General features: G+C 33.1%; 1 protein-coding gene across 1 annotated transcript; it reads right to left on the reverse strand.

Moving 5' to 3' along the window:
- Window positions 1–962: 962 nt before the first annotated feature.
- Window positions 963–2,247, reverse strand: LOC110099609. Its single transcript, XM_020826806.2, has 3 exons — window positions 2,151–2,247; window positions 1,557–1,955; window positions 963–1,471 (listed from the first exon to the last, which is right to left on the reverse strand). Exons 2-3 carry the CDS (start codon window positions 1,917–1,919, stop codon window positions 1,262–1,264), a joined length of 573 nt encoding a protein of 190 aa, XP_020682465.1. The 5' UTR covers window positions 1,920–1,955; window positions 2,151–2,247; the 3' UTR covers window positions 963–1,261.
- Between the last annotated feature and the right edge of the window lie 8,747 nt (window positions 2,248–10,994).

A 10,994-nucleotide genomic window follows, 5' to 3' on the forward strand; every position in this document is an offset into this window, starting at 1 on the left:
CTGAAATGGGTAAAAATAATGAGATCTAGCCCATTTAAAATGATTACATTAGTGTTTGTAGTCAATTACAAATGTGTTCTTCCTCGGGGGAAAGGCCTTGGCTCAATGAATCACATAAAACACATTGTATAGTTGGGGTTCGAAAAATCTAATGATAAGAAAGCCATTATCAAGAAAATGTTGGCATGTTCATTTGGTTGGCAAGACTATATTTGGCCGACGTTAGTCCAAGGGACAGTAACAGCGGGCAACGGTAGTCAGAGGGACCATAGTCAATGGACAATGGAGGTCAGAGTGATCGTAGTCAACAAATGACGTGGTTGGAGGTACCGTAATCGACGGACAACGGAGGTTGGAGGGACCGTAGTTAGCGAGCAACGGTGGTCAGAGGGACTATAGTCGACAAACGACGATGGTTGGAGGGATCAAATTTGGTGGGCGACGAAGGTCGTAGGGACCGTAGTCTGCAAGCGATAGAGGCCAGAGGGACCGTAGTCGGGTGTTTCCTACATGGCTACAAGCACTTTGATGGCCTCACATTTACAACGAAATAGCAATTTTTTTGTTTCTATCTTTATGAAATGTATAAATCTATGGAAAGTTAAAGTTTGAATTGTGTTTCACTCTCTTTTGTTTTATTTTGCTAAGGGATGTTTCTTTTTAGATCTCCATACTAGATTGTACTCATTGTACACTTTTTGCCTTTAATTTAAAATAATGCAAATGCACTTTTCAAGGTTTTCACTGCCCCACTGGCGACTACGACCTTCACCAATTAAATCAACTTATTTTACATTAAAAAAATAAAAAATATGATAATAAATTTTTAAGATATCAAATATTTTTTCTCTAGTATCAAAATACAAATAAAATGAAATGAAAAGAAGAAGAAGAAGAAGAAGAAGAAGAAGAAGCCCAAACAACACATAAGCATTTTGGAGCCATTACTCATGACCACATACTAGCAATTTTCAACAATTATCTTCCACAATTTATTCCATTTCATAGTGCTTCATAAAGCTACAATTGTAAAGCATAAGCAACAAGTCCACATTCAATCGTTTCCACTAATCAACCACTTTAATAAACATTCAATCACGTTGTTCTCATTTCATTAAGTGAAATTCAAATGCCCATCGCATTTTCTTAAATCCATACATGGAAATGAAAGGTTGTAAAATCAAAGGAAATAAAACCACAAAAAACTATTTGGCCAGAAACCAATCAAAAGGTTCTCGAAATTCCATACCTCATTAAATTCTCACGACACGAACTTCAACAATCCCTTGGTTCTCTTCATAAAGCGAACCAAAACCACAACAGCGCAAGCAAGTACCCATGCAGGAAACACCCCCATAGATAACTTCAAATTCTTCAACCAATCCGGAGGATCCTTCATCAAGACTGAGATTACAATACTAATTAACACGACCCCAACCAGGAACTTCGTTATAGGTTTCACCAGCGGATCCTGTAGCAAAAAACATAGCAAACGATCAAATTTACAAATCAATATCCCGAAGACATCACTCATTAAAAAATATATATTTGGTGACCTTGGGCTCGCCGTCGACGAGAACTAGGGACCCGTCGGTGTATGAGAGAATGGATCGGCCGTTTTTACGGTTGAACCGGATTGGAACACCACGGCCAGAGGAATTGAAAGAGTACAGGGTTTGGAAGCCGTACTTTTCGAGGATGTCCTGAACATCGAGGCGGTCCTGATCCCATCCGCCGAGGCTCGTACTGAAAGTGGCGATCGGACCTTTGCCGCGGTTGAAGAGGTGGATTTCCACCTCCGGGACTTTCGTCCTCACAATTCGTCGTCGGGGCTCTGGATTAGGGTTAGGGTCGGGGTTTGGTGGTGGATCGCCGCTAGGCCGTAACTCTTCGATGCTTTCACACGCGTTGACCTCCATTACCAGCTAGGTCACCGAAATTCGGACGCAACGCAGGAGCAATTATTAGGTCCTTTCACTGGATGCAGAGGAAGGTTCGGTTTTAGTCAAAAATAGGTAAAAAGTGCAAATACCGAGTTTTTTGAAAAACTCGGTATTTTTTCAAAAAACTCGGTATTTGCACTTTTTTAGGCAAAACCGAACCTTCCTCTAGGTCCTTGCACCGGACCAAATAAAAACTCCGCAATGCAGAGTAACAGTGACCCGAGCTTTTAATCCTCCGGACATGGCACTCAGCCTCAGCCGTGAGCCCGTGGCAATGAACGAAATTAATTTTGGAATATTTTTTTACTTATTATTTTTTATTTTTTTATTTATTTTTCTACGTCAAAATAAAAGTATTTTAAATTATTTTATTATGGTTCTTAAAATTAAGACAATCTAACACTTATTTTAAACGCTTCCAATCCGAAAAATATTTCAAAATGAAGTGCCACAAGTCTTAAAATTTATTTTAATGTTGATCTAAATTTTATTTAAAAATTTTATAGTTCTCAACTGGAATTATATGGGGAATTCAAAAGCCTCAAAATCATGTTGTATGCAGAGTTAGTCATTTATAGGTATCTAATAGCTTAGAGGGTCACATGATTTTGGAGGCACTCATGAAAAGGTGGAAAATGCAACAAAATCTTTTAAAGTTTTTCTTAAGCACAGACTAGGGCAAGTTCTTTTGATTATTGCCCTTCACCTAAGGTACAAAAATAAATAAAGGCAAAGTCAAAACAACTTTGGAGATGTCATCGCTAGAAATGACATGTGATGTGTTGCAACACACGAGGTGAGCTACTGGGATTAATTTCTTAATCCCCAAGTCAAGTGAAGGGTGTTCTCCCTTCATCAAAATCCTGAGAAGCACAAAAAAGTTCACTTGGATAAGGAGTGTGAAGCCTACTTTCAACGACTCAAATTGCTCCTCTTCTTCATGTTTTTGTTATAAAGTTTGAGAAATGAGAAGACATACAGTTGTACCTAAGTTTTGGGGATAACTCCATCAACTCTGAGTTTACGAAGGGGAAAAGCTTGGGTCAGCTTATTATGTGAGTAATACTCTTTATGGTGCTGAGTAGAGATATCCCATCATGAAAATCTCGCATCAGCGCTAGGGTCCTTACTTGGCAACTAAGACCCTACTTGTAAGCCCTTCCTATCCAGTCCATAACTAACATCACGTCAAGGCAATGATCATGAAGCCATATTACTCTGAAAGATTGGTCAACTGGTCAAATGAATTGGGTGAATTTTAGATCTCCCACACATCATGAACTACCATCAAAGCTCAAGCACTTATTAACTTTATATTAAACATCAATCACCTAACACTGACAAGGAGACTGTAACAAAAGCTAGTTCTTGGCATTATATGTAGATGGGTTATTAGGTGAATATGGGGCTGGAGTATGCATTTTTCTAAGAAGCTTAATTGGAATAATCATCGCTTAGGTTGCCCATATAAATTTCTAAGTCACTAATAATCAACTTGAGTATGAGGCTCTACTCATAGGATTATGATTTGCCACTATGTTGGCCGCCCCACAACACCAGCTTGAACTCTTTATTAGCTGTGTATGATGTGCAAGATGAGACATTACAAAAATAATTCTTCAAAGAAAAGTGCAAATTATGTGTAAAACCTACTAAATTAGGATGAAGTTGCACCTTTTCTAACCAGATTGAAAAGAGGAGACTTAACAAATTTTTGTATTTGGTCTCATCCACATGTGACTGGGAATATTTTATATGCATGTAAAGATCTTCATGTATTATGAAGCAATTCCCTAAGGGTATTTGTGCATGTTTGTGAAATATTGAAATTCCCCCCCAAAAACTATGCAGCATTAAGGTAAGCAATGCCACGATGTTGAGCTCTCTAAAATTTTGGCAATTAACTCATAGTGTGGTGTTGGGGTTGGCGTTGTGACGCGGGCAATTGGGTGTTGCAATGTTTGGCAAAAATTAAATATTCCAATATCAAATTTCCACTAAAGTTCATTCATTTCCTCAAACTAATGTTGTTATATATATATATATATGTATGGAAATTGCAATTTGCATTAGAAAAAAAAGTGATACAAGCAACTAAAGATAGTAATCACATTCCTTCTTCATCAAATAAAATAAAGAAGAAAGAATGCAATTATCAAAAAAGCAATCAAAAGTAAAATTACCATCTAAAGTTATAGTAGCACAACAATCTACTACTTTATTACAATTTCTAGAAATCAAATGAAAGATAACATTATTAAAATCATTAAGGAAAATAATGTCTTTATGCCAATCTTCAAATTGTTGCCATTTCATCTTCTTCAAGGAATCATGAAGCCACTTGATCACATTATGGTTATCTCCTTCAATAATAACTCCTTTGTATTGGAATATCCACCATTGCAAGTGTTCTCTAAGTAAATAAACAGCATGTTGTTCAGGAGACGCAATATCCCAATGTTTAAATTGCTTACCAAAAGCACAAAGGAAACTCCCCTTATGATCTCCAATAAAAACTCCAAGGCCTGCATTATATGAATCCTTTAGTGTAGCATCCACAATGATCTTTATCCAATCTAGGGGAGGAGGACGCCAAATATCAACAAACTCCAATCGGAGATTAGCATCCCAAATTCCTAGAATTAGATTAGTTGACATTTATATAATGGAACTTAATATGTTTGAGACCAAAAAATCAATAGATGAAGTATCCATTCTAAGCTTTATTTGATTTCTCTTTTTCCATGAGAAGTAAACAACTATACAATAAAGTTTAACTATGTTCAAGTTAACTATAGACAATCTTTTCAACTCCTCTAAACACTTAGAGTAGGAATCAATGTAGGAACTTGAAATCCCCATTCATGCAGCTTCTTCATATTTTAAAGCATTTGATTGCAGAAAATAGTCTCCTATGTTGCAAATCTAGATTCATGGTTATAATTTTGATGATAGCAAATATTTTGAACACTTCTATTTTTTTTACTATTGCCCTACCTTTTAATATTTTAAGTTCACAAGGTCAATTTCAAATCAAGTCAGCTCAAGATTGGGTAGATTAAGATTGAGTCAGTCTATAAGTGTACTTCAAGTATTTTTACCTTTTCTTGAGTCAAATGTAACAAAATGGATCATGATGCTAAATAACCTTACATACACACACTTAGAGGGGGAAATTCTATCTTGTTTAGAGTTTTTTATTTTTTATCATATCATCTGAGATGATCCAAAATCATCCAGGACAATCAGTTAAAAATGAAAACCCTAATTAGGGCATCCTTATTAAGATAGCCGAATTAGGCAAATCATCCTGGACGATTTTCACATCGTCCTGGGATGATATGCCCAAATCAGAAATAATCAGCTGCCAACTCTTTTAGGCATGTTATTATTTTTTGACATCATACAGGACATTTTCATGGACGATGCATTACAATTATGCCTAAATTAATCTGATATTAAGAAAAGTAATTAAGATTTGATTGATCTATCATATCATCCTGGACGATTGTATGATCATCCGGGATGATCAATTAAACAAACCTTAGTTTCTTTCTTAATTGTCCGGGTTGAATAAAATGATGTGCTAGATGATATTTATTGATTTGAATTAATCGTACATGACGATGCAAGAATTAGCCTGGATGATTAGTTATTTTTTTATTGTCTAAGATGTAAAGTCTGGATGAGCAGAGCGATGGTGTTGATGATACTTAAGGTTTTGCACTAATCGTACATGACAACGTACTCATCATATTGAAGGATCAAAATAAACGAATCTTTTGCTTGTCCATCCCCACCTAGATCATCTTAGCCGAATGAGCTGAAAATGAACTGATCATTTCATCCTAGATGATCTTTGTCGATTAGTTATAATTTAGGGCAAATTTGAAGCCCTCTATATAAGATCTCTTATTTATTCAAGATTGGATCATTAGTTCTGTCTAGACCTAAGAGAGCCAAGAGAAGAGGGAGAGCTTGGGAGAGAGAGAGAGAGAGAGAGAGAGAGAGAGAGAGAGAGAGAGAGAGAGAGAGAGGATCTTATGAGAAGGAGTTTGTGAGAGTTTCACAAAGGTTACTCCAAGCAAGGATTCTACTCGACTTCTCTAGTCATCGTTCCTAGTTCCTTGGAGGTTCTAGAGAGGTCTACTTTAGCGATTGATCAAGGTTCTTTGCCTGCTTCAGGAAGAAGCGAAAGGAATTGGGTTTTATATCTACTTCAGGAGGAAGCGAAAGGAGTTGAGTTATTTGCCTTACTAGGGTTGATGGAAAGGAGTTTTGTAAAAGTTTCTCCGCCTTACTGTGGGAGCAAAAGGAGAGTCATTGATTTTAGTGCAATACCCGAAAGAGAGACTTTGGGGAGTGGATGTAGGTCAACTTTACCGAATCACAATAATATTTTGTGTGTTCTTTATTATTACATTTCCATATTTAATTTTCGTACTTTATTTTATATGGGTGACTACTGTTTAGTTTAGATTATGATTTCTATTTTAAAATTTTTAAAATACCAATTCACCCCTGTTTTGGTTAGCCTCGGGCTAGTTCATAAGGGTTTAACATCCCTAATAAACTTTTAAGTGGTATTAGAGCGGGATTCATAAAATCTTATTTTTTAAAACTTTTGAATTTCGATCTATGGTTAACTTTGGTAATCGAAATACTGCGAAAGGGTGTTTTATTACCTGATTATCATTATTTTATAATATACTTAATGATTTCTAAAAAGCTCTTATTTCAATGTTTTTATAATCTATTGACTATCGCATGTAGATGTTTTAGTGCAATACACGAAAGAGAGACTTTGGGGAGTGGATGTAGGTCAACTTTACCGAATCACTATAATATTTGGTGTGTTCTTTATTATTGCATTTCCATATTTAATTTTCGTACTTTATTTTACATGGGTGATTATTTAGTTTAGATTATGATTTCTATTTTAAAATTTTTAAAATACCAATTCACCCCCCCTTTTGGTTTGCCTCGGGCTAGTTCATAAGGGTTTAACATCCCTAATAAACTTTCAAGTGGTATCAGAGCGGGATTCATAAAATCTTATTTTTTTAAAACTTTTGAATTTCGATCTATGGTCAACTTTGGTAATCGAAATACTACGAAAGGGTATTTTATTACATGATTATCATTATTTGATAATATACTTAATGATTTCTAAAAAGCTTATATTTCCATGTTTTTATAATCTATTGACTATCGCATGTAGATGTTTGTTAAAGAAAGTTATTCTCCACCATCACATAAAATCAATGGCATAAGAACTAAACTTCCACTAACTGAATGGACTTTTGATGATAGGAATTTAGCACAACTTAATGCAAAATGCTTAAAATATTTTTTTTGTGCTTTGAAATCAGAATATTACATGCATGCCTCAACTTATACCACTAGTAAGAAAATTTGGGATAGATAATGTATCACTTATGAAGGCACAAGCGATGTTAAATAATCTAGGTTAAATATTTTTCTTCATGACTATAAACTATTTTGCTTCATGACTACGAACTATTTTGCATGAAACCTAGTGAAATGATATCTAGAATATATACTAGGTTTACACAAATTGTCACCTCCCTATATGCCTTAGAAAGAGAACTCACTAACTATGAAAAAGTTAATAAGATTTTGAGATGTTTGCCTTTTTCCTATTATGCTAAGATAAATGCAATCACTGAATCCAAGGATTTAAATACTTATTCTATTTATAACTTACTTAGGTCACTCATTAATTATGAATAAGGAGTGAACCAAAGATAACTTGATGAAGGAGAGAAAAAGAAGGATAAATCTGTGACGCTAAAGGCCAAAGATACAGATATTAATTCTTTTGGGTCTAAAAGTGATGATGTTTCCTTAATCAATAGGTAATTCAAAAGCTTTCTAAGGAAGAAATAAAAATACATTAGAAGTGGAATAAAGATAAGAGTAGCAAGAATTTTAAAAGTTCTAGTGATATGATTTATTTTGAATGCAGGAAGTCGAGACATGTTAAAGTTGATTGTCTTGCATTTAAGGCTCACCCAAGCAAGGAGAAGGGTGAGGAGAAACCCAAGTTCAGGAAGGATAAGAAGCAATTTCAAAAGGCATTCTGGATGGATTCTGCATCTGACTCCTCTGAGACTGAAGCTGAAGAGAAGAAAACAAACCAATCTTTGTCAATCTAACCAAGTAGAGGTATATGAACTAACCTACGATCAATTACTTAAAGTTTATGAGAAAATTCATACATCATATATGAAACTTAAGAAATTACATGCTAGCCTAAAATTAGAATTTTTAAATTAGCAAAAAGAGCATGAAGTTTTGCTGAAAGATCACTCTACACTTGATAGCAATCACATATTATTACTTAATGAGTTTGATGAGTTAAATAAAAAGCATTCTGAGTTAGTCATTAAGCGTGATTCATTGAAAGCATCCCACACTTCATTAAAAAATAATTTTAAAACATATATTATTGAATCTGAGAGTAAGGAGCATTATTTGAAAGTTGATAATACTATTTTAGAAAGTGCTAACACATTTTTTAAAGCTGAATTGAAAACACTTGATGAAAATAGTATTCCACCCACACCTGAATAGTTTTTCAATCTTGATCCAAAGAAAAATTTTTGAGACACTATAACCCGAATAGAATAATAAGCCCTTTTCCTGGTGTTAGATGTTTTTCATGTGACATGCTAGGACACATCTCCCACACTTGCATCATTCATCAAATTACACATTGGGTACCCAAATTGCTTGATTCACACCATAACACATATGCAATGCATTCTTATTTCCATAAGAAGGGATCCAAACTTATTTGGGTTCCAAAATTTGACGTTTGATGATTTTATATGTGTTCTCTCACCAAAGACCTCGTGAGAGCATGTGGTACATAAACAGCGAATGCTCATGACACGTTCAACATCTTAAGGACCAGATTGGGTTTGATTGACATAAATGCATGAACTTGATGATTACTAAATTCTGAATTTTATATTTTCTGGTATGTTATTTATTGTTATTTTTTTTCTTTCTTTTGTTTATAACTTTTATTTTATTTTTAGTTTTAATTATTAATTTTTATTTCCTATTATTTTTTGTGTTTTCATTTTTTGTTCTTTCAGTCCTCTTTTTTTTTTCTTTTGGTCACTACTGAAATGATATTTTATGCCTTATTTTTGTTTTTAAAAATTTCTAGTCCATATTTGACATCACTAAATTAATTAAAGGGAAAAATACCATTAATTGTTTCCCTTCTTTAATAGTATAATTTTCTTTTCTAAACAAAAGTTTATCTCAAATTAATAATTGAACTTTGTGATTGAGATCTTTTTTATCTTGCTATAGTAATCCATCTTATATAAATAATCTTCAATGTCATTAAACCACTTTTAAGCTTTTATAATCTTATCATTACATTTATCATATGAATTTTATTTTGCTTTACGGTTTACTCTTTCTTATATTAGAGAGAAAGTTTTTCTTCTCTAATATTTGGAAGATACTCTCATAATTGAGAGTATTTAAAAAATTTGAAAGGGAGTTAACTTGAAAAAATGACAAGAGGCATAAAATGTGCCCAAAAAGAAAAACAATTGAAAAGATGCTGAATGATCGCAAAAAAAATTGAAAGATACACAAAGTGTAGCAAAAATCAAAAGATGCATAAAGTGAGCCAACCAATTGACAAGATGCATAAAATAAGCCCACAAAAAAGCAAGCTTCCATCTCTTTCAAACCTTTAAATCATAGAAGAATTCATGTGCCACTAGATATTTTCAAAGACTTGATTTCAAAATTTATGATTGTGACTAATTACTTTGATATATTATTTTATAAGATATTTTTCTGGAACCAAGTTTTGAACATATAACGTTTTCTTATCCAAATACTTTTTCTGAGTTAGATCTTTTTTTTTTAAAAGATGGTTTGCCCTGTAAGAAGTTCGAGCTAGGGTTAGCAGGATCGATTGTTCTACCATTTTTTAGATTTTGATGATGTTAACTCATTATCTTATAAATTTTTAATCCAATCACATGAAAAATTTATGATATTCTTACTTTGATAAAAAAATCTTTATTTTTCATTCTTTTTATCATTTTTTTTATTATTTTATATTTTGATTTTATAGTTTTTTTTTAATTTTTGGGAACCTTCTAATCACCTATCTCCATCATCAAAATTTTAATTTTTAGGAGATAACTACACATTTGAACAATAATGTTTGGAATCATCAAAACTACATAAGTTGCAAAAATGTAAAGCATTCAAATAGAAACTATCTTAACAATTAATACATTGGAATATTACTCAAGTCTAGCTAATGGCTATTTGGGCTATAAGGGATGTTATTCAATATCGGATGTATGAAATGAAAGGAGTTATAATTGAAGCGGATAATGTGAATTTTTTCAAAATGCTGTAATTAATAATGAAGAATCTCAAGCTATAATAACCAAAGCTATTGAAGGTGAACCTTTCTTGCTTAACTGATTTCAATCATGTTTTATTTTTTTATGTTCCCAGAGATTGTAAAAAGGTTGCAAACTTTTTTGCAATGTATGCCATCTTTGGCGATTTCCTCTAGCATGATGTAATTGATAGCTCCCATTCTATAAGCCTTTTCGAGTTGTTGAGGAAGGATTATGATAGATTAATAATCACCTAGGATTTTGTAACCTTTCTTTTAGTTTTATCAATGCTATTTGTATTTCTTAAATAAAAAAAAAAAGGGGGGGGGGGATCAAATGTAAAGAATACAGTCCTTCATTTTATTTAGATGTTTTAAAGATTTTATTTTTAAAGAATCTTATTAGTTGATAACTTCAAAAAGTTGAAGCTCTTAATTAAAATATCTTAGGCTCATAATTGTATTGCATTTTATTCCCCCTAAGGGATCAAATCAAGTGCGTAGTGTCTTTTGGTTTATTTACCTATTTATTTAAGATAATACATTTTATATTTTAATTAATTTAAATTATATTTTAAGTTTATGAATTGTTTAATCAATTTTATTTTTACTGTTTGTTCTTAAATCTTAATTTCTTT

This window comes from Dendrobium catenatum, unplaced genomic scaffold, assembly GCF_001605985.2.
Source record: "Dendrobium catenatum unplaced genomic scaffold, ASM160598v2 fragScaff_scaffold_1715, whole genome shotgun sequence".
Taxonomy (NCBI): Eukaryota; Viridiplantae; Streptophyta; class Magnoliopsida; order Asparagales; family Orchidaceae; genus Dendrobium; species Dendrobium catenatum.